We start from the raw sequence: 26,878 nt of genomic DNA, 5'->3' as shown, positions 1-26,878 counted from the left end.
AACAAAGATTTCTGCTTTTAGGTTGTTTGTCTCGTGCATTTTTGTCACAGATAAAGGAATCTGAACAATATAGACTCTTAGCAAAATATGGGTCTAATAAACTTTAGTGACAAATATTCTGGGTATGATGAGTTCTGGTTGTATAGTATTCTTGGATGTCAACAGTGCATATTAACACATCATCGGAGAAAAAAAGATTACACTAAAAGAAAAATCTATTTCTGAGAGTTAATTCTGCTTGTGGGTTTGGTATAATCTCTTCTTTTAGAATGTCTCACATTTATTCCCATGGAACCAGCACTGGACCACACCAGCTTGGGAAGGTCCAAGGAATAGAGTCTTTATGTGTTGCTGCTCTATCGTATAAATGCAAAGAGGATTGCTACGAAGCCCTTCTGACTCAGAGAAAGGAAGATTGACTATACTTCAGCCTAGAAGAGACTTTAGATAGCATTATTATTTACATGATAAAATTCAACCCTATGCGCAGACTGGAGAGAAAAAGGCCAACTCTTAATCAATCCTTGGAATTAGCAATTTACTTATGATGGCTGCATCACACAGTCATAGGAATTTATATTTTCATTTTGTCTTAACGAAAAACTTGACCATCTTTCTTTAATATCATCAACCTGGAAGCTTGACAGTAAGGATTAAAAATTGCTCCTCGCTTCCCACTTGGTTATTGGAAAGGTTCTGAAAGGTAATCAGTCTTGTGAAGCTACACTTTAGAGTCTGCATAAAATGCCATGATTTCCCTTCCTCTCCCCAACCTAATTGAAAGTGCATAATATCACCCAGCTGGGGAAATGTGTAAACGGTAAACATGCACGATATATCATGCTATCACACAAAAGCCGGCTACTGCTAGAGTCCCGGTGGTCGTCAGAACCCTAGGAGATCTGAAAATGAGTCTTTTTCGTTCATCCAGCACAAGAGCTTCTTGCACCACCCTCTTTGTTTCCTCCCTGCAGATTTCAAACAGTAACAGTCAAATTAGAGCAGGGTCTATCAACTCACTCCTGGTCTGTGGGATTCCACGGTCACATGACAATGCATACACACGGAAGCTCTTTTAGAGCATCCTTTCCCTGACAGGTCATTTTTCTTTGGGCAAGAGCTGTAGTTGGAATCATCTTGCTTCTTACTTGTACAGACAGATGTTCTGTCTCTTTCCCTTGCTCCTAAGTCTACAGGTCACATCCTATCTTTTTCTGCTTCATCAAACTCCGAGGACCAAGATTATCTCATTTTCCACCTCTGCTCATCAGTGAATAGCCAGGCAGTTTAGTTTTCCTCGATTAGAAAATACCAATCTTATTTTTCAGAGTCTCCTGCACTATGGTTGCTCTCTATAATCCCACTCCAATTATGCCTACTTGGAAGCTATTTTCCCTTTTCTGACTCCTCACCTCCATGTTTCATGCCATCTTCTTGAATAAGTGTCTTACAATAGGGCTCTCAGGACAAAAGACAATATACCTTCAAAGTCTTCATCATTAGTTCTCTGCCACTGTATTCCTGCAAGGATTGTTCCCCGTTGTACCATGACTCCGCTGCTACCATCCATCCATGCCACCTTATAGCTAGTTATTGCTTTATTTTTGATGACTGATACCTTAATGGTAGGTCAAAGTGGAGCACTTGTCTAGGGCACCATGTCATTTTAGTTTTAATAGATTGAAGGATACGCTTTTATTTGCTTCAGCAGTAGAGATGATTTGAAACTTACTGAGTTAAAACTGCAACCATCTTTCACTAGCATTACCTGTCAGTTAGGGCTGGAGGATGATATGGCTTGTTGACCTTGGCATAGAGACCCTCTAAGTGGTCTCTGTCTGGAGACAGCGGACGTCCGTCCCGGGGGTAAGCAAGTGGTCCAGCTCGAGGGGGAGATGGAGATCTAAAGACATTTGCTGATGTGCAGGGCTCCCGAAAGTGGTTCACTCTGGCATAATTGGGGTCCATTTCATCATCGTCCATGTCATGCACTGGCCCAATGGCTCCAGTAGCATAATCAACAAGTCCTCCTGCCTGCTTTTCCCTTAGCTCCTGGTGTTTGCCTCCAATCCTGAAAAATAGAGAAGAGAGAGGTAGCACAGGCTAATGTGACTTTAGATGCTAATACAACAAAACAGTCTCCCAAATCTCTGTTAACTCCTGCTAACCGCTTAGCTGTCACCTTCCTGTGCCTTCAACATCAAGCCACGCAGAAATGCCAAAAGCATAAGAGGATTAATTTAAATCCATGACCTTTATTTGTCAGTCTTCACTTTGATAGCAATGCTATAGATATGCTGAGACATCTCTGACTGACAAGGGGTGCAATGCTACAGGTATCCTGACACCTCTCTGAGTGACGAGGGGCATGGGTACCCTGAGACATCCCTAACTTACGAGGGATGCGATGCTATAGGTACCCTGAGACATCTCTAACTTATGAGGGACGTGATACTATAGGTACCCTGAGACAACTCTGACCAACAAGGGGCGCGATGCTATAGGTACCCTGGGACAACTCTGACCAACAAGGGGCGTGATGCTATAGGTACCCGGAGACATCTCTGACTGACGAGGGGCTGACAGCAGTCCCTCCCTACAAAGGAGCTGTGCTTGTGGCAACTGTATGCCTTGGAAGAGGTGATGTAAAAGTCTTTCTTGGGACAAGGCTGCATGGGAAAGAGCCCATCAGAATCCTACATTTTTGCTATGACATCACTCTTCAGCACTCCAGAGTTTCAGAGTATTCTTCTAAAGAAGAGTTTGAAAAAGTTGATTTAAATATGAAAAAGAAATACAGAGACTGTCTGGTTACTAAAAGCAGCAGAATTGAAGGTAATTTATAAGAAACTCCATCTTTTTTTTTGTTACACAAATGGGGATCATTGTGTCTCATTGTGCAAGGGCTAGGGACAGAGTAAAATAATGAAGAAATTAATAGGCTTGTGACAGAGATGAATTGGCACATATAAGTAAACTAAACTTCATTACTGGCAGAACTCCACAGCCCTAAAGCTTTAAGTGCTAGTACAGAATGTTACTGGTAGCGAGTAACAATATGTAGAGACTGGGGATGGAGCAGAACATGTATTTAGGTGGGTTCTACACCCACCTGAACTGTAAGAATGACTCCAGAGGGCATTAGAGTAGTGCACTAAGATGGGAAGCTCACTCAGATGTCCTGTTCGACAGGGGTGATGTGGATGGTGTTCGGAGGACCTTTTACCTTTCACCCTTGAGAACAGAAGATGTAGGATATCTGGGATGCAGGAGTAAGATGATCCTGACTCGGACATCTAAAGAGATGTTCAAGGAAGGATGGGGACAAGACTGACGTCCACACATAACTCAGAGACGGTAAGAGGCTACGGCTGGCAGTGAAAGGTCTATGTTTGCCTGGAGGCACAGACAGAAGCCCTGGACCAGTTATAACAGATCCCGAAGTCCCCAGCAACTTCTCTTCAGACAAATACAGTTGTTTCTGTATGGAGCAGCTCTTTTCATTTTCCAGACATCAAATCCTTTGTCAAAATCGTCAGAAGGCACGGTTTTTCAAAGTATTCTGTTTTTTCTTGAGACAGGACAGTATTTGTATTTTAGATTTTTTTTTTATCAGTATAATGGAAAAAAAATTGGGCAAGAGAAAGAAGCAACAAAATAAAACATGAAGTAGCACAGGACAGAAAAGCAGCACCTACCACTGGGTCCCAGCAGACGAAAGGAAATGCCAGGATACAGTACTGCATACCTGTTTTGACTAAGGTAAAAACCTACCTGACATATAAATAATTGGAAGGATTTATATTTTTTCATAAGTCAGTTTGTATCTCTAAGGGATTCTGAATTAAGATGAAAAGATTACACAGTAGGGTGCCCATTAAAGTGCCTTTCCTGCTTCCTTTCAATGCATGTATGTCCCAGATTCATGCATGTTTGTTTTGGATAATTTTTTTTATAAAGAAGACAGTCTGCTCCAATGAAATTTGACTTTCAGCCTAAAGTGGGCATTATGCCAAGATTTATCATTTTCCAAGGAATGGTGCAGGCTGGTTTATCAGAGAATGCTTCCTGATGGGGATGGATTTCCATTGTAAACAAGGTAAACAGACACCAGAAAATTCCAAGGGTGCGATTCTGCATGTTCCCTCTCTCTCATAACCGCGATGCCTTGAGAGAAATTGTCAGTAGAAAGATAAATACCTCCTGGCCGCTGCGTGGGACTACACGTGTAGATTAATGGAATAGGAAAATGCCAAGCCTGATTTTTCTAAAATAGTAGAGATGGAACACCAGGATCTGAGTCTCTTATTTCATGTCTCTCTTTCTTTGAGGTTTCCAAATTAGTTAAGCTTCCTATGTGTGCTGAGATTCACAGATGAAAAGCTTCTTCATGTATGACAGGTAGCATGGGATCTGGTATTTTCTTTGTTAAAACAAAACCAATTCTTCCTCAATCTCCTCTGCACTACTGAGGGTGACAGGAACTAATTCCATATTAATCGCTCAGTAGCTGAAGCAGTAATTTCTCTGCACCACCATTACTATGCCATATTTCAGGGTCTCTCCATGTGGGGGAGGCCGAGGCAGTCTTGGAAAGGGGGTACATGAGAGCAGAGGGGACGCTCTTAAGACTGTGTCAAAGGAAACCAGTTCATATGTCTTGCTCTGACTCACCTCCACCCCGTGCAGCCTGAGAATTCTAACTGTGTCTAGTAGTTGGGAGTCTCCTGACCACTGGAAACTCAACCTGTTAACATCTCCAAATTTCAGAATCTTCTAGCAACCTTTTCAATTCATTTCATGGTGCGACTCCCTCCCACTGTCTTGAGCACGCTAACTTTGCATGACTGGAACATCTCTTTTTGCCTCGTTGAAGGCAGTTTACCCCCTTCCCATTATATTTCCTGATTGTCCCTTTTAGTTTCCATTTCCTCGGCTATGGTGTGTAGTATTCATGTTTTATATTGCCTAGATCTGCTGTGTGTGGCCCTATAACTTTAAACTTGAATTAATTAAAATAAGAAAACTTTTTTAGTCTTATAAATTCATTCAAGTGATTATTAGCTAGATATAGTCAGTGGCTGCCGAACTGACAATGAAGATGTGGACAAATTCCACAACTGCAGGGAGTTTTATTGGACTACGGCAGTCTAATTTATTCAAAGAGATGTTGGTATATCGCCATATCCCACTTGTCTTAGGGCTCCTACTGCTGTGATCAAACACCGTGACCCAAAGCAATACGGGGAAAACAGGTTTTACTTTGTTTTGTTTAGTTTATTGCATTGTATAGCTTATAATCCATCATCTAGGGAAGCCAAGGCAGGGACCTGGAGGTAGGAACTGAAGCAGAGGCCATGGGGAGAGTGTTGCTTACTGGTTAGCTCCTCATAGCTTGGTCATTTGCTTTCTTATATACCCAAGACTACTAGCCCACAGTGATCTGAACCTTTCCGTATCAAACAGCATTTAAGAAAATGGAGCACAGGCTTACCCACAGGCCACCTGTTGGGGCATTTTCTTAATTAAGGTTTCCTCTTCCAAAATGACTCTAGCTTTGGTCAAGTCGACATAAAAGTAGCCAGCACACCACTTTAATCTGTTCCCGAGAAGGCTGCTCTAACAGCTTCCTCAAAGAGCATGTCCACTGCATTCTCAGTCAGACTGGGGATCTCCAGTGGATTGCAGACGACTGAATAACAGCATGGCTATCTCACTATTCACCAAAACCTCACATGGCCGAGCAGTGGGGAAGAAAATGAATCGCTAACGGGGTGAAAAGTGGCTACAGTCCTGCGCTTTGCAATAAAATTGAGACTAAAATAGGGGCGATGCCAAGAGCTAATACATGTTTATATTTTTAGCCAGGCACATATTTCCCTGAAGTAAGGAAGAAAGTCTACAGGACCATAGTCAGTGTGACTTCACTAAGTAAAAGATGATAGGGAAGGGCCTGGAACTGTGTTTATGTGAGGACCCAACTTCAAAATGGGGGTTAATGGATTGGGAGAGCCGACTGCCCTGTGAGTAGTCTCCCATCTATGAGGGAACTTCAAGGAGCCAAAGTAGGGTGAAAAAGAAGCGGTAAGGAAGGTGAAGAGGTGAAGATAAGTTTAGACTCATCAAACTAAACGAAGCACTGGGGCAAGCTCATCTAGGAACAAGACAACTGACAAATCCAAGACCACAGAAAATAAACTCCCAGGGCAGTAACACAGCAAAGTGGGGAAGGGAATTATCTCAGGAAAACACATATAATTGAAGTTACTGGTGACCTTAAATTATTATTCTTGTGCCACTCAAAATGATGTTTTAGCATACATTCTAATTTAAATTTCAAACATTTGTAGGCTATGACATACATTTAATTAGTCACAGAAATATTTATTTCAGCAAAGATCCACCCCTGAGAGGTTTACCACCTTCCAAAGGAGTGGCACCAGCGGGAGATCACTATCCCAACTTAACATTACTCTTGTTCTAAAGGAAGTGAGAAGCCAGGGGAGGTGCAACCATACAGGAATATGTGATATTTGTAAATTATACACTGATGTTCCTGCATGAAACTGTTTGGCAGGATATATGGAAAAGTCATAATGTGGTTGCTTCTAGAAAAGCATCTTAATGTAACCTTTGCATATTATGTGTTTTGGAATTTTCTATGTATTTAAGATAAGTATCTCAGTTATGACAAATTATTGTTCACTGAAGCTGTGTTTTGTTCCTTCAGCTCAACTCCTTCTACCAAGAGTACTCAATTTCCATTAGTAAAAGGTCTCTCTTTACTCTTTGGTAGAGGACTAAGTTTGTCAATTATAGTCTCACAGTGGCCTCACTGTTTTCTCTTCTCTACACCACGTAGCTTAAGTAAACTCTGCATTTGTCAGAAATCTACAGCTATAAAGTTCTTTAATCCATTGGTTTCTGTGGAAATTTCTGTGTGTTTGTTTCATTTCAATAAAAGTTGAAAATTACAAATGGGAACAAAAGCAACAGCATTTTTCAGGACCGACTTTGTAAGCACTGAACACATTTGTATTCTATAAGCCTTGTAAAATCTGCTCACAACGCTCACTAAATGGCTTCCTTTTGGAGAGGAGGGGTGGGCGGATTACACAAACCGGTGGCTTCCATGTGTTGTGTTTATACACTAGCATGCCCATTGTTCTGACTGGAGGACATCACCCCATTTCCACATGCTGGAATAAGACTATAAAAACAAAGCAGAATCAACACCTTTTATTGATTCACTCTTGACATTCTGTCCCTAATTGGACTACAAACTACTTCAGTGTGTCTTGTGAACTTTTCTGCTAATTTTTTGGCTGTTTATGCATTCAGTATCTGCTGAAATTACATTGGGTACTAAGAAGAAGAACAGAGCCGTACTTGGTCCCTGGTTCATCTACAGGAGAGACATAAGCATAAGTGATCACAATCCAATGACAAAGCGGTAATGGCCCATCATGCCTGGGGACTACAAGGGCAGGGCCATGTGGCCTGGGTTTGGAAGGAACTTGACATCTTGATATAAACTGTGGAAATGTTGTTAGGTTCTTTAATTAGAGGAAGGGACGCCCATAAATGGGCAAAGACATACAGTCTTTACTTAATCCTGGCCTATAAATATGATGTAGAAACTGGCTGGTTTGGGACACCTCCTCTCTCCAAAAAGATGTATACAGTAAAGGTTATGTGCACATAAGATTTATCTAATGCATGTGTTCAACATTAAAAAAGTTGGTAAACTTAAATATTCTTTTTTTATTTTTAACTTTTATTATAAAATGAAACAAAGATACTTACATTTTACAAAACAAAGCCTCAGATTATACACTCTTATAGAGCACCAATATCTGTATGTAATGGAGGCTTAAATAGCTCTGGTTTGGGTCTAAGCAGCATGGCACGGGTGTTGATGGGCTTCCTTGGGGGCATCATCTTGGGCAATGGTGGTAGGAAAATGTATGTGTCAGAGAGACTGAATTCAGAAATGGGAGGCTGGAGAGGCTTCAGAATCCCTTCTGAGGTCATGACCCTATTTTACTTCGGGACCTTCTGCTGGGCTCCTCTCATGAAGATTCCCGTCAGGTGCTGGGATCCTCTCTTGAAGACCGCTGCCCAGCTCTGTCACACTGAGGCCTAAGCTTTCTCAACCATTAACAACAGTCTCCCTGACAGCTGCATCTGTATCACACCTGTATCTCCTCTCTTCCACAGCAAGAGAGCTGGGCTCCTCCTGCTACTTAAGAAGCAGGTGATGGGCGCTGAATAGCCCAGTGTTATGACTAGCTTCATGCTGCCCATCCATTCTTGTAGCTGATACATGCCTATCTTGTAAAAGCACATTTCTGTGTAATTCTCATTTGATCCTACCTTTGCAAATGTCTCAGTATATTTTCATTGCTGTGATGAGGCATGACCGAGGAAATTCAAAGGAAGAGTTTATTGGAGGTTTGCTTAGAGTTTCAGAGATTAGTCTATGGGAAGCGGGGCAGCAGGTAAGCAGGCACACTGCTGGGGCAGTAGCTGAGAACACCTACCACACACACACACACACACACACACACACACACACACACACACACGCTGCGGGGGGAGGGAGGAAAGACAGGAGACAGGATGGGGAGACAGGAAGAAGAGAAGGAGGAGGAGAGAGCTAACTGAAAATAGTATTGGCCTTTGAAACCTCAAAACACTCTCCCAGTGATATACCTCCTCCAACAAGGCAATATCTGCTAATATTTCCCAAGCAGTTCCACCAACTAGGGACCAAGTATTCAAACATATGAACCTATGTGGTCCATTCTCATTCAAACCAACACAGCAAATAACTTGACATTTAATCTACAAAGATAATCAGACTTAATAAAGGCCCATAGTCCTGACACCCATGGGTGTGCTTTCCTCAAGAAGAATGCATTGGGGCAGCATTTCTTAAGTGGGTAAAAATATGATTTCTATACCAAAAGCTGTTTGTGACAAATCGAATTATTGGCTTGTCGTCTTTCCTTGAGCATAGACTTGTGGCTCCACTTTGCACAACAGTGTGACTGCCGAGAAGCTGGCTGATAACTCGGGGTTCTCTTTCATAAGTGACTTACCAACAAATTGATTGTCTTGTTTATTTAACTGAAATATTTTATTCACTCCTGTGAATAATAATCCCAATAACCTTGCTCAGAAGGCAGTTATGCTCAATATGTACTTCAAAGTCTATATTTTAATATCATGAAGTTTTCCTGATTACCACTACCATAGGACATAAGTTGCATATCAAAATCAATTTTATTTTGATTAGATAAGACAACAATGGCACTGAAGATAACTTACTATCGTTACCATGTCAATTCATGAAAATGTTGCTGCAGGGTAATAGTATTCCAGTGATGCACTTTGAGTTGTACTACCTAAGAATGCACCCAGTGGTTGTGTTACTTTACCTACAAGAGGGCAAAGTGGAATCCACCGGGAAGTTCTGTGACTACTGTTCATTTAACCATCAACGACTTTTGCTGAATTATTTCATAACATATTTACTGTTTCATATATGTTATGTTTCATAATATATTTACTGACTTTTTGGAATCCATTCTCTTTGGAGGGATACCTTGTTCAGTGTACATATAGTAGGGAGGGCCGTGGTCCTTCCTCAAAGCAATGTGCTAGACTTTATTAACTCCCCATAGGAAGTTTTACTCTCTCTGAGGAGTGAATGGGGGGCAGGCGAAGAGATTGGGAGGAGGGGAGGGAGTGGAAACTGGGTTTTGTAAAATGAGTAAAGATAGTTTTTAAAAAAATAAATAATTAAAAATAGATAAAAAGCTCTGTTTCACAGCACAGTAAAAAAGAAAGAAAGAAAGATAGAAAGAAAGAAAGAAAGAAAGAAAGAAAGAAAGAAAGGAAGGAAGAAAAAAGAAAGAGAAAACCTTGCTCTCAAAAAGCTGAAGTTTCGATTTTAGTGAAGCTCTCCCAGTGCAGGCAAATCAGTAAAAATGCTTCTTTCTTTCTTAGTTGCTGATTTCCAGATAAAGGCATTAGTGCCCTGGGTACTTCCAGAGGGAGAAATGAGTTATTAGAGGCTTCTTTTCTGTGTTGCCCATTACAGGGGTTGTGAAATTATTATGAACTTTTATTTAACCCATGATACATGAACACAATGCTTTAATCACGTGTATCCCTTCCTCCCTTTGCTGCGCACGCTGCCCAGAGTTAGCAGGGGTGGCTCTGTGTCAGTTGCTCGGTCCTTTTGTCTTGACCCATTTACTTTTGATAGCTTCTTTTCTGGTATTTGACAAGTAAGTAGCCTCAGGTTCACAACAAATCTCATGTTCTAACTTGGAAGAAGTTGTTCACCAAGTACCTTTTTCTTCTGAAATGAATGGGGGATGAATCCACACTCTAGGTTCAGCCGTGCTCACTGACAAGAGCTTTCTAGGGCTGGAGCTGGGAAGTGCACATTTCCTTTTATTCATCACTATTATTTTACTAAAGCCAGCATACAAAATAATGGGTTTTTTAGGACGTCTTCATACTGGTATAGCCCTGTGTTTTGTTTCTGTTCCTCACCCATTACTTTCTCTTGTCCTCTTCCTTCCTGAAAATAGACTTTCTCTGTCTTCATGACACACACAGACATACACACACTCATACACACACACACACACACACACACACACACACACAAATTCTTCTATAATTGAAGCTTTCCCTCAACAAATTTAGATTTTATTGAAATACTCTTAGTGCCATGAGATCCACATTATATATGTGTACATGTATTTACATACACAACATCTAGCTCTCCGTATAAGATGATATAGTATTTATTTTTCTTTCTTCTTTCAAATCTTTTTCTTGTTTCCCTTTAACTTCTTACAACTTTTCCTCATCCCACATACCTTATACATTCATGTCATATATGCATACACGTGCACGGGTGTGTATTTCATGTTTATGAAGGCTAGTTTACATTTACAAGAGAGAGCACGTGATGTCTGTCTTTCTGGGCCTGACTTACTTTATTTAACATGATTATCTCCATTTCCACATGTTTTCTTGCAAATGACATGATTTCATGTGGCTGAAAAAAAAGTCCATCGTGTGTGCATGACACACTTTATCCATTCATCTGACGATGGACACCTAAGCCAGTTCCATTGCCTGGTTATTGTGGGTAGTTCTGTCAGAAATGTGCATGTGTAAGTATCATGTGTGCTGATTTAGAGTCCTGTGAGTATAGACCCAAGAGTGGTATGTAACTTGATCTAGTTTAGTTTCGTGAGGCATCTACTTCTTGATTTCCATTGTGTCTGGAAGCACATAGTTTTTAAAAATCATCATTATATTTTAACTGATAATTCTGATCCAAGTTTAACATTGCAGAAGTATTACTTAAATGTAAATAAAAACCTACACATTCTTTTTAAAATAAAAGATCTTGATTCTTTATACTAATATAATTATATATTTTAGTATATAATTGCATTATATCTGTATTCAATGTATTATATGTATATATAATATATAATTGCATTATAAGATATACAACTTTAAATATATGCATTATTTAAAAGAACAATGATCACATCACTGTCTCAATCTCTGGCTCATCAGCCACATGTCTGCAGGTTTGTGTTGGAGATGTGGGTGCTAGCAGGGTCAAGGGAGGATCCTGTTCTCAGACATAGACTGCTGGCCTCTTACTGTGTTCTGTGCCTTACAGACAGGCAAAGCAGCCTCAGTGTCTCTTCTGAGGGAACTGATCTAGTTTTCAAAGGTTTCCCCTTATTACCCAGTCACCTCCCCTATTAATATCATTGAGTTAATTAGGTTTTAATGCAGGAATGTTGTTGGGTTGGGATGTGTGCCCAAACATTTAGACAGTAGCAATTACCACTAGGCTACTAAAGCTTATGGTGTTATCTTGGCTCTATTTTCTGTTAGAAAATATTTTCTATTTTCTCTAAAATAGAAATAGAAATTCTCTATTTTCTATTGTTCTATGACCAGTCAAAACTGTTTCTAACATTACCCAGTTGCTTTTCCTAAGTGGTTATGCACCAATTTGTTTTAGTTAGGTTATTTAACTTGGTTTGCTTTTAATTTTCAGGAGATTATTCTTTCTTTTACTTTGACTTTTATTGCTAAATATGTAAGCCATATGCATATGTTTTCCGGTGTGCACGTGTGTGTACATGTGCGGGGAGTATAAGCTTGGAGGTTGATGTTGAATGTCCTCTTTTACCATGCTCCACTTTTGAGTCAGGGTTTCATCATGTAACTCTCCTGACAGTCCTGGAAGACTGTGCATACACCAAGTTGACCTTGAACTCAGAGCACCTGCCTCTGACTCCCAGGTCTAGCATTTAAGGCAAAATCTTTCATGCCTTGTGCACATTATTTTTGGAGACCTAGTTTCGTACTAAACTTGGAGCTCATTGATTAACTAGACTGGTTGACACAGCTTCAGAGACCAGCCTGCTCTTACCCCACCCCTCCCCTTGCCACACTAGCGCTGAGGACACAGATGTATCCTGCCAAGCCAAGCCTTTGCGAGGGTGCAAAGGATCCAAACTCAGGTCCTCACTCTTGTACAGCAAGCGCCTTACCTACTGAGTCATCTCCCCAACTTTGATGCATTATTTTTCTAAATTAAGTGGGACAAAATAATTTGCGCAGTTTTCATTATCTCTTGCTTATTCAGAACAGTGTAACTATACTTTTTTAAAGCATCCATGTTTATATATTTATATCCCTTCTCTGTTATACAAAAGCTAGGATACAATATATCCTACTTTTCCACACAGACATCCAGAAGAATACTTCATGTGAACCAACAGATACTGTTGTTTTAAAACAAAAACTTCACGGTAGTTCACCATGGGCTGTACTCTTGCTTATTTAACGAGTCATGAATCTTGGACATCGGGTGTCTCCAGTGTTTCACAAGTGCAGACATACCTAGTAGATACTGTGGATTCGTTTTCCAACCACAGCAGCAAGTGAATATCACCATGAAGTGACTCATGAAGTCTTTTGTTTTCCAGTGCATATAAAAGTTATGCTTATACTGTGATGTAGTCTTCTGTGTGTACAGTAGTCTTTCCTCTAAACATCGTTATTGCTAAAAATGCTGATGACCACAGAACTCAAAGAGAAATGGTAACGACACACTTGCTCTGTGGTTGCCACAAAGCTTCAGTTGGCAAATAAGGACAAGTGTTGGGACGGTAAGTATGCCTGAGCAATGCTGCCACCCGGGAAAACCTCGTTCAACAGTCAGTTCGTATTTTACTAAGATGGCTTAGGAATGAGTTCATAGAAGGATTTCTGGGTTAAAGAATAACACACATATACCTTTTTCTAGATTTCAATAAGCTTCCTTCCATATTTATTTTATTTTGCACAACCACCTGCATTGTAAGAGGACAGCTGCGCCTCTAGTCTCATCAGAGCGCATTGTCGAACTTTGGGAGACTCGATAAGCCAGGTGAAAAGTCATGTTTCCATGAGGTTTTAATTAGCCCGGCTCTTATTATGCGATGCTGAGTATCTTTTCATATACTTAGGGCCATTTTCATTTCCTCTTCCGTGAGCTGTCCGTATCGTTGGCTGATTTTTCCATCAGATTACCAGGCATTTTCCCTTTTGATTTTTCAAAGAGCTTCGCATAATAGTGATATGAACACATTGTGATCCAAGTCCCTTATTTTTCTTTTCTGAGTCTCCCATTTGCCTTTTATAACTTCAGGTAAAATACCACTGAATGAGATCCCCCGTCCCTACTTCCTCTTCTATACCTTTCCAGTACTTCAGTACTTTCGCAAACTGCCTGGCTACCGCCGTTAGGCGCAGTTTTGACTGTCTGACCAGTCAAAGACGATTTAGGGGCAACATTTCTCCTTGTTATTTTGCAAGGGCAAAGAGCAGAGTGGGGGGGGTGGAGAGGAGGTAAGAAGTTTGCTACCTCTAGTGGTGACAGAGCTGGAGGTCAGGGAGGGTTCTCAGGGGAGGCGCATGGGGGAGAAGCAGTCTTGTTAAAAGGAACTACAAAGTACCTGCCGCACTGCTCTCTTTGACAATGGGGATAATTTGCTTGGCTATCATTCTGCCCGTATAATAGAAGCTGCAATTAGGTCACTACAATTATCCTTTGTTCCAGAGAACAGGCCGAGTTTCTTCAGCTTATCAATATGGTTTCAAAGCTGCAAGCTATATGCGGTCAAGAAGAATTGCAGTGTTTGATTATTATTAATATTATTATTAAAATTATTATTATACTGAACAGAAAATGCCATCTTTGTGATCAATGTTTCGTCTTTTCAACAAAGCTGCTTTAATGACAGTAAGATTTTTCATTGTCTTCTCATTCCTGCCAGGGTAGCTATAATTTTGTGCACCACTCATTTCTATAGGTTACCTAAACCAGATCTGATACGGTAAAAGACCTCAGTTGATGGGCTAATTGACTACTTTTTAAAATAAATATATTTCTGTAAAGCAACCTAATATTCTATAATGCTGACATACAAATTAGTCAACGTAGTTAGTAGAATCTTATATACAGATCTTTCCATTGTGCTTTTCTCTATGCATATACAAACAACACACTGAGTTGTTACTGGTTTGCAAAAATCTAATATGTAGATACCAGTTGAGTGTGTCTGTGTGCTCATGTGCACAAGGGCGTGGAGGGTCATGAGTGTGTTTGGGGCATGTGTGCATACATGCATGCTAATGCATGTGGGGAGGCCAGAAGATGACAGGGTATTCTCTGTCACTCTGCATCTGTATTTGCTTTAAACAGAGTCCTTCACTGGACCTGGAGCTAGCCTAGTGGCCAGCATGCAACAACAATCCTCCCGTCTCTGTTCCTCACAGTCGTGGGTTTACAGGTACATGTATGGCCATGTCTGACTCTTACAAAATTCTAGGGATTCAAACCTGGGTCCTCACAACTACATAGCAAGCACTTTTATTTGACAGAGCCATGTCCTCAGCTGCAGATATCATTTTTGAAGTAAAATATCTCATGGGTTTCTCCTCTTGAAGCTGAGGATCTATTGTTCCCCCCACAATTGCTAAATGGTCAAAAAGCAGTGCAAAATGATAAAGTTTGGGAAGCCTGGTCAGGTCAGATGTGACTGAAAACACCTAACTCACAAGGGTCTAGATTGTTTAACTGGTTCTTTGCCCAGCTGAGATAACAGAAAGACTTTCTATATCCCAGATGGCCCAGAAACAACCAAATTTCCCATGGGGAATGCTGTTATATATGATAGAGTAGATTGCATATTCTGAAATCATGATTGACAGTCACTGACAATTCCTAACCATTGTCTTTTTTGTTTTTCTGACAATGTCAAATGGCAACATTCTTTACTCCTTCATAAGCTACTAAATGCTACAATCTCAAGAGAACTGCCACGAAGTGATAACTCTCCCGTTACTGCAATTTACATTTTCCCTAAATTTATACCTTTCCCAGACCCATTAAACTTTCGCCATTGCTAATGCATTGAGTTCCTGTAATTTGTATTCTCATAATGTGGATAAATTTCCTAGAAATGCTTAGTAAACATCTTTAACTTTCCTTGGAAAATTAGCCCCAAAGCGTGGTGGGGGTGGAAAAAAACAGCCTACATCCTCCTTAAAATATCCTAATGTATGATTCGCTATAGAAATCCTATAGACAGTACCCTAAAAAGGGTGTCATTAAGCACTGATGACATTAAAAGATGCTCCCAGGCTGCTGGCCAAAGCAACACTGAGCAGAGAGCTATAAGAATCTGCCCTTGAGCAAGCTCTGCTGGCTGAATAAAATTCATATCTTGTTGATGTGGTTTATTCTTATTGCTATTGACATCCGTGTGTGGCCAGAAGTGGTCTCTACTCCTCGGAACCCCCGTCTGCGTGAGCTCTCTACCCGCAGCCCTAGGAGAAGCAGTCGAGAAAATAAGGCATTTCTTTTCTTTTATATTATTTTTTTTTCTGGAATACAGCACATTTTGGTCTTAGGGACCACCAAGGTTCTATCTGAAAAGAGAGTGAGAGAGAGAGAGAGAGAGAGAGAGAGACCTTTGACACGGTGGTAATGCCATCATAGGGAAAAGAATGAAGATAAGTCCCTCATGTTGACTGTCTGCGATATTGAGGCCTACGCAAACTTCCTGGAGAGGAAACAGGAAAAATGCAGAGAATAAGAGGAAACAGGCTTCATATCCTTTCTGTTCTCGTTGGGCCTCCTCTTCCTTCTATTTTGTCACCTAGAATTTCACACCTGGTGGGTGCTCTCCTGGCCATGTTCTGACCTTTGCAGTTAAGTGTTTAATCACATCAAAATGTGCAGAAGCGTGGGGAACGTGGCCTACACACACACACACACACACACACACACACACACACACACACACACGCTACTTTGTCCCTGTGCAGAAGCGTGGGGAATGTGACCTACACACACACATACACGTACTGCTTTGTCCCTGTGCAGAAGCGTGGAGAACGTGGCCAACACATACACACACACACACACACACACACACATACACACACACACACGTACTGCTTTGTCCCTGTGCAGAAGCATGGGGAATGTGGCCAACACACACACACACACACACACACGTACTGCTTTGTCCCTGTGCTGAAGCATGGGGAACACGGACTACACACACACACACACACACACACACACACACACACACACACACACTGCTCTGTGCCTGTGCTGTGAGTTGGCACAAGGCCTGGCAAGCCTGCTTTGGATACATGTGACTTCCTGGAGCCACATGGGTAGAGATACAGACTCTCAGCACTGAACATGCGTGCCCAGTTCATGGGTGGAGGGCACTTCATCAGTAAAGGTCAGTCTTCCCTTCTGCAGGAAGCTTAAGAAGAAACAGAGTCTTTTCCCTTCTGTGCTGCTGATACTGGAGACTTCAAGTAGGTGGGAAGAGAGTATTATCTAAGCTCAGTATTTTCTGGGGTTCTCTTTAAGAACTGTCATTTAAGGTGTGAGTTTGTCCTTGAGAAACTATACTGGTAAATTCTAGAAAAATGAGACCCACTAGCCCATTCTTCTAAATCTAGGGTTTACCATGTAATATGAATAGTGCTGACCTCGATGAAAATGAAAGGGGACACTTAGGTGCCACGTGGGAGAAGATACGGGTGTGTCCCAACTACTTCTAATAGGATAGCAGTAGGGTCATTGTTAAGAGGGCTCTAAGCTTACGGGGAGCAGCTCAGCCACGGGGTTTCCTTCCTGATGACAAACACATACACTGAGGACAGGTCACTGAGAAAGCCACTAGCCACTTACACCATCAGTGTACCCTGTTAGAGACAGTCTGAGAAGATAATCCAGATAATGTCTTGTAGTCCACAACAGCTCAACAAGAGTTGATTGGCAGTTAGGAAACAAGGAAGGAACCCATCCAGTTCCACAGGCTGTTAAGGAAAGTCTTGGTCTACACTAGAATGTGAGGGGGCTTCATAAAGGTCCTTATACAACACGCACATTGTCAGGACAATTGCAGTGAGGGTGTTTTTTTAGACATGACAGATATCTACACAAGAGTTCTAATTTCTGATCTGCTTACGAGCCAGCGATGGCATGCTAAGTCGATCTGTTGAATACTTGTCCTTAGTCTGCTTCCTATGGGGTCCACTACTCAGCTGGCTTCTTAATCCTTTGTTTACCTTGTGGTCCCTGGGACAAGGTTTTGCTGTGTTAACACAGGGCATCTCTTACTACTGGAGAAGGGTGGCCTCAGCTCTTAATGGAACTCTGGATTACAAAGGCACGTGTGAAGTGCTGGGTGAAGAAAGGCCTGGCATCGTTTACTGTGCTAATGCAAGGGCCTGGATTTTACAATGCAAGTAAACATCCTTTACTTCCCTTCAACCCTTTAATCCCTACCTGAGATTTAGATATCACTTGGGTCATACCTAACCAGTAAAGACACAAAAAAAGATGTGCGGTTAGCTGTCTCCATTCAAGGAGAACCCAGTCTTTAAGTAGCAGCTCGAGTGACTCCCCTATCAAGTACTGCTATACTTAAAACACGCCCGGTCCTCCTTCATCATTCACGTACGATCTAAGCTACGACTTCTGTAGTGTGCAGTTGTCATTGTCCCCTCTGGGACTTAGTTAAAATCACTCTTCTTCCACAGGAAGAGCTCCAATCACACAGGCCCTTGGCCCCAGGCTTGAAGAACACCTGCCATTGTTTCTGCCGTGCTGTGACTGTCCTATTGAGAGTGCGTCTGAGTCTCCCTGTGGCAGGCACCATGCCCAGCTCATCTTCCATTCACATTGCTCTATTCATTCTCTGTATTCACTTACACTTGATTTCTCTTTGCCATTGACCATCCAAGCAGAGGCATTGCTTACCTTACCCACTGATAGAATGTATAACTCTAGCACAGTGCCTGGGAGGTGACAATGGGAACCGAGGGAAGATCAGGAATGGATTGAAGATGTACTTCCAAAATGTAGGGGGGCGGGCAAGCACAACCAAAAAGAAACACAGAAGCCAACTAAAAGGTAATCAGGTAGAGTATTTGGAAGGAATTGGCCTGGATGATACTTTCTCTTAAGACCAATGTAGCTGACTTTGAAGATGTGGTATATGGAAAGAACTGAATGAACATTCCACATTGCAATACTAACAGTTACAGTGGAGACATGGACTGGGTACCACAACTATACAAGTTACCTCAGATGCACACGACTGTGGTACAAGAAACAACTCCCGGGGGGACTGGTGGGTTTAAGAGAGGCTGTTGGGCCGTTTTTTTTTTTAACAAAGATATCTTCTTAACCTCATTCCAAACACATTATACAGCACATATTTCATTTTGCATTTTTAATAAAGCAAAACTTGAAAATGAACAGCAATCCTTTTATTCTCCCTCAGAAAATCTGCAGTGACCTGCTTGCAAAGAAAATCCTGGAAGTGTCCCAGAAGAGGCTCTGGGTTCATTAAAATAATCAGCATATTCTGATATGCATTCGTCCCTGAAATAATAACAATTCACTGTCAATAAATTAATTATGGTTTTAATGAGCAAAATTTACATTTATATTTCTGCTTTAAGATCTTCGTGGGAGGCACCACCCCATCCATGCAGTGCCACTGAAGCAGACTTCTGCAGGGGAGAGCACAGCCGTAGCCGGCTATGCCAACCCTGCAGCTTCAGAAACGGAGAGACGGGAGTGGTGAGGGGCTCAGACAGGATGGGATTTTGTGTTCATGAGTAAATCATTCAGCCTCTGTTGTTCGTAAGTGAAAACTATAATAGTACCAAACTCAGGGGGAGAGGGCCCTCTAACTTAAATACAATGAAATCTACTTTAAGAAGTGCACTGGCACATTAGTACTGGTTGCTGCCAATGACAAGAGCCATTGCACATCTATGGCGGTAAGTGAGGTAGCGGTAAGAGAGACACTCGTGCCATCTTCACACGCCCACACAACCGGTGCCTCCTGCAAGGGTACTACAGTTTCTTTCATCTCCTTCACAGATCTACTTAGAACCTCAGGCAGAGCACAAATACTTTTAATAAATGCTACACAGCCTGAGTTGGCCAGAATGCTCAGGGGACCAGGTGTGTGGTGGTTAATTGAATTTTCTGCTTGATAGAGAGTAAAGCAGTAAATGCTTTTGGTTTGAATCTCTTGGCTGCAGATCTTTCTAAAATATATTAATCCTTTAACTTGCTTTAATGGAACTCACTGAGTAGACTTCTTTCTTTTTTCTTTTTTTGAAAAGAGCAGGCCTTATCTGAAGCCATGCTGTGCAGTTCTGCCTCTCACTGCACAGGGCATGGGTGCTAAGGAGGAGAGCCCACTGCACTGGGGATCAGCTAAGGAGGAGAGCCCACAGCACTGGGGATCAGCTAAGGAGGAGAGCCCACAGCACTGGGGATCAGCTCGGAACTTCATCCCCTCAACCCAGTTCCTGAGTGCCCACCAAGTGCTTTGCACTGGAGAACATACCTTACTTTTTCTTGATTCTTCTCTCTGTCTTTTCCCTTTCTGGTGTAATGTGCAGACAATGATAAATTAAAGATGCCCCTTGACTCACTGTCAAGTTTGTATCCTGATCAACCTTGCATAAGTAGTAACTGCTATAAGTCAAAAATGCAATGAATATTCCAAGCCTACTGAACATCATAGCTTAGCCGCATACAGCTCTGCCGAGTATTGGCTGTCGGCCCTGAGGAAGAATGGCTCCCTGGGAGCTGTGGCTGGATGCCACTGACCAGGCTCTCAAAGGAGGATTGTCTGTACCATTTATGGGGACTTAGGGGGAAAAAAACCTAAATTTGCAGTATGTATTTCTAATGACTGTCTATTGCTTTAACACCACTGTAAGACTCAAAGCTGTCAGTAAAATCATCATGATATGTAATCTGGTTAACCAAGTCAGGATTAATGAAGTCTTGGTGTAACTGCTAATTTGCAAAACTTAAGAACGTAAGTGTGGAAGGTATACACCATGAATGTGCACCTTCTAGTAGACCAGACAGGATCCTTAAACTCTTGACAACGTGTGAGACAAAATAAATTGACTTCTGGTCACCAGAGTTGGCTTCTTCAGTTTTTCAAAATTGTAATTAGAGCTCATTTTTTCTGCCTTGCCTTTGGTTACTTTTTAACAACACCATGCATATATAAGACACAGTATAACATACAATTAGATGACAAATAACCAACCTATTTATATACATATCTATATACAGATCGATTTCCAAATACAGCTCTGCAAATTAGTAAAATTACAGTTTATGGGTAAATTACATTTTCTATATGTTCCAACCAAAAATCTTCAGAAATATATTTTATGATTCATGCTTACTTGCTTGACACAGATAACTATTTTTTCCCATGACGCTTTGCTGTAAGCTTCTCAACTGCACCGTGCGAACTTTAGAGAAACCGTACAGAAAATACTCTGATGGTTTGGAAAATCCGTTAGATTTCAAATATAAATTTCCCTGAGTCTTAAATTGCTCTCTAGTTAGCAAAAATATCATGTATTATTGATGGGATTAAGAACTTAAATTTTTTAAAAGTCTCGTTTTTTTAATTTGCTGCACAGTTAAGTTGTTCTTTATAATTGAATTTAATGACTTCATTGCAAGTGTCTAGAAATAGTGGATGATAAAGAAGATCTGTTCTCTTGTCCCAGCTATGGCTCTATTTTTGTGTGTGTGTCTGCCTTCTCTATGATCATACAATTTCATACCCATTACAGAATGCACTGCAGTTAGCTTTCTATTATTACATTCACTGTGCTCTACCTTTTCTCTCACACACGAACTTGCTGAAGACACATCTTATGCTTTAATTACCTTGCCATTCACCACAAAACTTAGCTGCCCTGTTCATATTTGTATCCAGGTTACAGTTCACCACTGTGTTTGAAGTCACAGTGGCAGGATTTTGTACAGCCCATCACAGTGATCCACAATAAGGAAGTGGAGATGATGGACGAGAGCAAGGAAGTTCAGCTGGCTTTATCTACCTTCTTGCATAGTCTAGAATCTCCTGTCTAGAGAATGGTGCTGCACAGTGGGTGGGGCTGACCATCTCATTTGCTAAAATCAGGATATATTTCCCCACAAGAATGTCCAGAGGCCTATCTTCCAGGTGATTCTAGATTCTGCCGAGGTGACAATCAACACTATTGTACTGAATTATTGAAGTGGTTAGAAGCTTCTTTGAAGAAAAAAGTAACTTTAAAAAGTCATAGCAGGAAACTGTCTATTGAAATTCTTGGAATTTATAATTTTTATATGACTTTAATTTAATATTAAATTCAAACTCATGATAACATGAGCCAGGGTAAAACTTTCAGGGATCTAAAATATATGCTAGTTTTCTACATCACTAAAATATTGAACTTCAAAATAACTTTATTTCCTTCATCCTTTCTTCCTCCCTCTCCTCCCTTCTTCCTTCTTCCTCTCTCCCTCTTCCCTTGTTCTCCTTGTCTCTGTCTTTCTCCCTCCTTCTCTACTTCTCCTTCTTTCTTCTTTCTTTCTCTACAGAGGGCACTGAAATGAGGGTCTGGAGGACAAATGTCCATCACTGAGCTATGCCTTCAACTTCCAATCTTTCTTATGTGCCTTGCCTTTAGGGCTAAAATTGTGGATGACCCACCAGAAATGACAAAATATAGGTAGTCTTTCCTGTGAGAAATGGGAAATAAATAAATAAATGAATAAGTAAATAATTTAATAAATATAAGAAAAAAGAAGGGTGAACTTAAGAGAACAAGAGGATACAAAATGGTATCAAAGGAGAATTGCCAGTTAGAAAGACTGAAATGAACATAAACCCACTGGGCCTCAGCATGAGGTCCGAGGAGCCAGTGAGCTCCCCGAGAAGGTCCTGCCTAAAGGCACTCAGGACTGCTGTGTGCATGGCAGGTTCAGAAACACCCTTGCACTACAGCAAAAGGTTAGAGGGGCCAGGATGATCGTCCACGCAAGGTGTCAGCACCCAGGAGTCAGGCAGGGCACTATGATGGGAAAAGAGCAACGATAAGCACCCCATAAACCAGACTGCACCCCACCTTCAGTGTCTAAAGATGATCACTTGCGTGACCTTTGTCTCCTCTCAGACAGACCCTGAGAACAAGTAAAGTCTCGCTTGTTTCTTTATTTCAAATGTCTTTGTCCAAGAAGTATATTTTTAGGTGTTCATTTAGGGGAAGTTGAAAAGACTTGGCCGGTAAATACCCCTGCTGCCAAGTTTGATGGCCTGAATGTAATCCCTGGGATACACATGGTAGGAGAGAACTCACTCCCATATCTGTGCTCCACCTTCCACACATGTGCAATGGTGCATGTGAGCGTGCACACAACACACACACACACACACACACACACACACCCAAACCAACAAATAAATAAATGTAATAAAAATAATTTAAAAATGGAATTTAGCTAGGGTTGGAGATATGGTTTGGGGTTACCTACAAATTGTTTTGGGTTACCTACAGGAATTTAAATTCTCTTCCAGGAAAGAAACTCTTTTCCTTATATATCAATACACGCCAAACAAAACAAAACTTGATTCCTAAGCATACTTTATAATATCTGCACCTCAGTGAGTAGTTAACCTATTTTGTGATGCACCAAAGGTTCCTATATTAACTTTCTTAGTGTATTGTCTCAAGTGCCTGAGGCAGCCTGCTGTACTGACTTCAAAATATTTCCAAATTCACATCCATGCCTGGTATGCATCTGCCACTCTCATGACCTCAGCATGACAAAAATTCCCACAATCGGAAAGACTTTCAGACAGCCAAGAGCTGTTCATATGAGAATGATTTCCTCAGATACCACGGCATTCTAAACCAAAACGTAGTAACTGCTTAGCCTATGCTTGCAACTGTATGACATACTCCTTCATTAGGAATTCCTACTTTGCAGACAATGTACAGTGAAGATATAAATATATTCATAAACATGCCTACAGAACTCATGTTTTCAAATGCTCTGATAAGGGCATAAAACATCACATGTGTTTCCCTTATAGTCTCTGCCTGATTCCTATGCACTAAAATGTATTACATAACTCTTTGAGAACTTAAATTTCTGATTATTCCATAGTATATAGGTTTTGATTTCACTTAAAAAGATCCTTCAAATTCATAAAACTCAAACTTATTTGAATAAGAATGGTATGCAGAAAAAAATCTGAAGTCTTTATTAGATTACATTTATTTCTTCTTAAATATTTCATTAGATGATATGAACTAATCATGAATAGTACTGGGCTTTCTTTTATTTCAAAACAGAGTCTTATTATGTGGCCCAAACTGGCTCCAAACCTATGATCTTCCTGCCTCTGCCTCTCAGGAGCTGTGGGAGCAGACTGGAGTCTATTAACCTGACCAAGGCATGCACTATCTTGTGTACCATGCACGCTTTAGACAGGGTGTATTCGAGCATAAAGTCTGTTTCCGTGGCACTGAACTTTGCTTGCTGGAAGATGAAGAGTTATGTTTCCTCAAGACTAAACTGCCCACTTCTATGCTATTTATTCTGTAAAATGATCTTGCTTTTACATTATACCTTCCTGTCAGGTTAGACTTGTCTATCGTTTGAAACTGCTAGGGCAAATTTATACTTTTTTTTTGTCAATACAACTGATTGTTAGAACTAGGAAAATTGTGATACCAATCTTTTAGTTTGCTGTACTAAAAAATCTTGAATGGGTATACAATCAATTTGTATCTAATACTGTCAAAAGTAGCAGGCTATAATAATGTCACATTAGTATAATAATGACACTATATTTCTTTTCTTTAAAAGTCAGAATATTTAATCATTGACTATCACAGATCTTTTTTCAATATGCATTTGTTTATTACAAGATGAAACTCTGAAATTTGAATGTCTAACTTGTAAATTATCCTATCTTGACTTTACTGCATCCACTATAGCCAGATTAAAAACATATGAATTACATCATACATTATCATAACGCAATGGGTTTTTCATTACACAAAGCAAACCTATTAAAACATATACTTTCTTGCAAAGATGCACAATTTGTTTTGAAAATATATATTTGTGTGTGTGTGTGTGTGTGTGTGTGTGTGTGTGTAGACACACTTGGATGTCTCCTTGCCTATCCAAGCTTCAATCAGAGATTGCAAAGCATCTTAGGTATTGAACAAATATCAATTATGTCAGTGCCCGTGGTGTCAATCTGTATTGGAAATTTGCCATCTTTTACATCTTTCCTGATAGAATTTTTAATTAGCTGTTGATTCTGTCAATAATGGAATTCATTATTATTTTAAATGTGATTTGTCTAAGCCAGTCCTCATCTATTCATCTATTTCCTTTTAAAACCTGATGCCAGTTGGTGCAGTTTTTAAGCAGAACAACACACTCTCAAAAACAGGCAAGGTTTTTAGCAGGGTATTTACTACATGGTCACTCTGTCCTCATTGCTCGTTAATATTTCATGTAGTTTAAAATTTATGTCAGTAACATTAAAATTCTGATTTTTTCTATTTTTAAGCCAGTTAGGGCTTTATTCACTAGGTATCTCCTCTTTATTAAGATGTAAGAAAACAGCCAGGTGGTGGTGGTGGTGCATGCCTTTAATCCTAGCTCTTGGGAAGCAGAGGTAGGCGGATCTCCAAGTTTGAGGCCAGGCTGGTCTACAGAGTAAGTTCCAGGACAGTCATAGCTACACAGAGAAATCCTGTCTCAAAAAAACAAACAACCAAACAAATAATATGGAAGGAAATGAAGCAAGTAGACATTAGTACCTATGCTTCAAGAGAATTAGGGCCTAGACATGAAGAGAAGACACGCAGCTTTCAGGGGAGGTGTAAAAAGGAGTGATTTAGGTGACAAGACCTTACTTCTGTGCTAATATGGACTTCCAGGGCTGTACTTGTGGCTCTGTAGTTGAGAGAGCAGCTCTACGGGTCTGGTTACCACCCTACTGTCACAGCTTTTCATACTTGCTCCCAAAACCTGTACCATGAATTCTGGGTGATTCAGCTTGGTATATACCACAATAAGAGACTTCTTTGATAGAGAATATTCTCTTCCATGCCATCAAATTCAAAAAGTATTTCACTTTAAAAATATTGAAATCAATGTTCCTGAAAAAAATTCAACTGGTTATATTTAAACAAGAGAATGAGATCAAGGGTCCAATTTAAAAAAAACAAAAACAAAAACAAAGCCACAAAGTCAGATCTCTGGTCCTGTGGCATTTTCACTTGTCTATAAAGCAAATGGACGCCATGGTCTTGTCTCCGAGAACCTGCTTTAGTTTATAAAGCAGATGGACGATGGGCTTGTCTGTCTCTGAGAATCTGCGTTAGTGATAAACAGACCTAACAGACGGACCATGATGCTTCACTGATCCAGGTCTACTAACCTGTTAACAGCTACAAAGGAGTTTGTATTTCTTGACATTTCATAGTCTCTGCAAAGTCTTATGTCAGTAAACTAGATGGCTTTATTAACCATTTGCTTAGCCTATCCTGCTTCTCAGTTCCATATAAGCAATCATTAACTTAAAAATAAAATTAAAATTAGGATAACAACATGGTTTTTTATGTTTGCATCCATCCATCCATCCATCCATCCATCCATCCATCCATCCATCCACACCTACTTATTGCAGCTGGGCAGTGGTGGTGCACACCTTTAATCCCAGCACTAGGGAGGCAGAGGCAGGCAGATCTCTGTGAGTTCAAAGCCAGTCTGGTCTACAACGCAAATTTCAGGACAGTTAGAACTGTTACACAGAGAAACTCTGTCTCAAAAACAAAAACAAAAAACCCACAAAACAACTATTTATTGTTCATTCTGTGAAATATAATGTAATAGTGAGATAATTAAAAGAATGACTAAGATATGGTCCTAACCCCAGGACAATTGAAATCTAGTAATAGATAAGATATACTTGAAATTACAGACATGCATAATTGAGTGTATAAGAGACAATATTGACAATAACAGTGTTTGCCAACCAAGAGCAAAACTGAAGCCCATTTCTCTGTACTTTATCACATGAACTTTACAGGAGCCCTGAAGCTTAATAACGCTACGGTGATGAAACACCACCCAAAGAAGCTGTCAGAATGGCATAGTTAGACTATTCACTTGCTTGCCTTGGATAAGAATGAGCACTGCTATCTGATGTTCTTGGGTTCTATGCCTGCCTCTTCCCTATGCCACGTTATACATAACCCTATGGAAGGTTATACATCGTTTTTCTGAAACTTTCTCATCCTTTGCTTACACTTCTGGAGGAAAGGTGTGTGTATGTGTGTGTGTGTGGGTTGATTTAGCCTTCCAGAGGCTACAAAATGTCAA

At 40.6% G+C, this 26,878-nt stretch overlaps 1 protein-coding gene across 6 annotated transcripts in view; it reads right to left on the bottom strand.

Moving 5' to 3' along the window:
- Pard3b (par-3 family cell polarity regulator beta) overlaps window positions 1-26,878 on the bottom strand; it is a 974,006-nt gene that overhangs the window by 163,495 nt on the left and 783,633 nt on the right. For all 6 annotated transcript variants that reach the window (XM_048458971.3, XM_048458969.3, XM_048458967.3 and 3 more), the window contains one exon: window positions 1,769-2,071. In XM_048458971.3, coding sequence (XP_048314928.3) covers window positions 1,769-2,071 — 303 coding nt within the window. The remainder of the gene's footprint in view (window positions 1-1,768; window positions 2,072-26,878) is intronic.

Source organism: Myodes glareolus, chromosome 1 (assembly GCF_982192425.1).
Source record: "Myodes glareolus chromosome 1, mMyoGla1.1, whole genome shotgun sequence".
Classification (NCBI taxonomy): domain Eukaryota; kingdom Metazoa; phylum Chordata; class Mammalia; order Rodentia; family Cricetidae; genus Myodes; species Myodes glareolus.
Note: the sequence above shows the minus strand (reverse complement) of the source record. Positions and strands in the feature narration are given on the sequence as shown.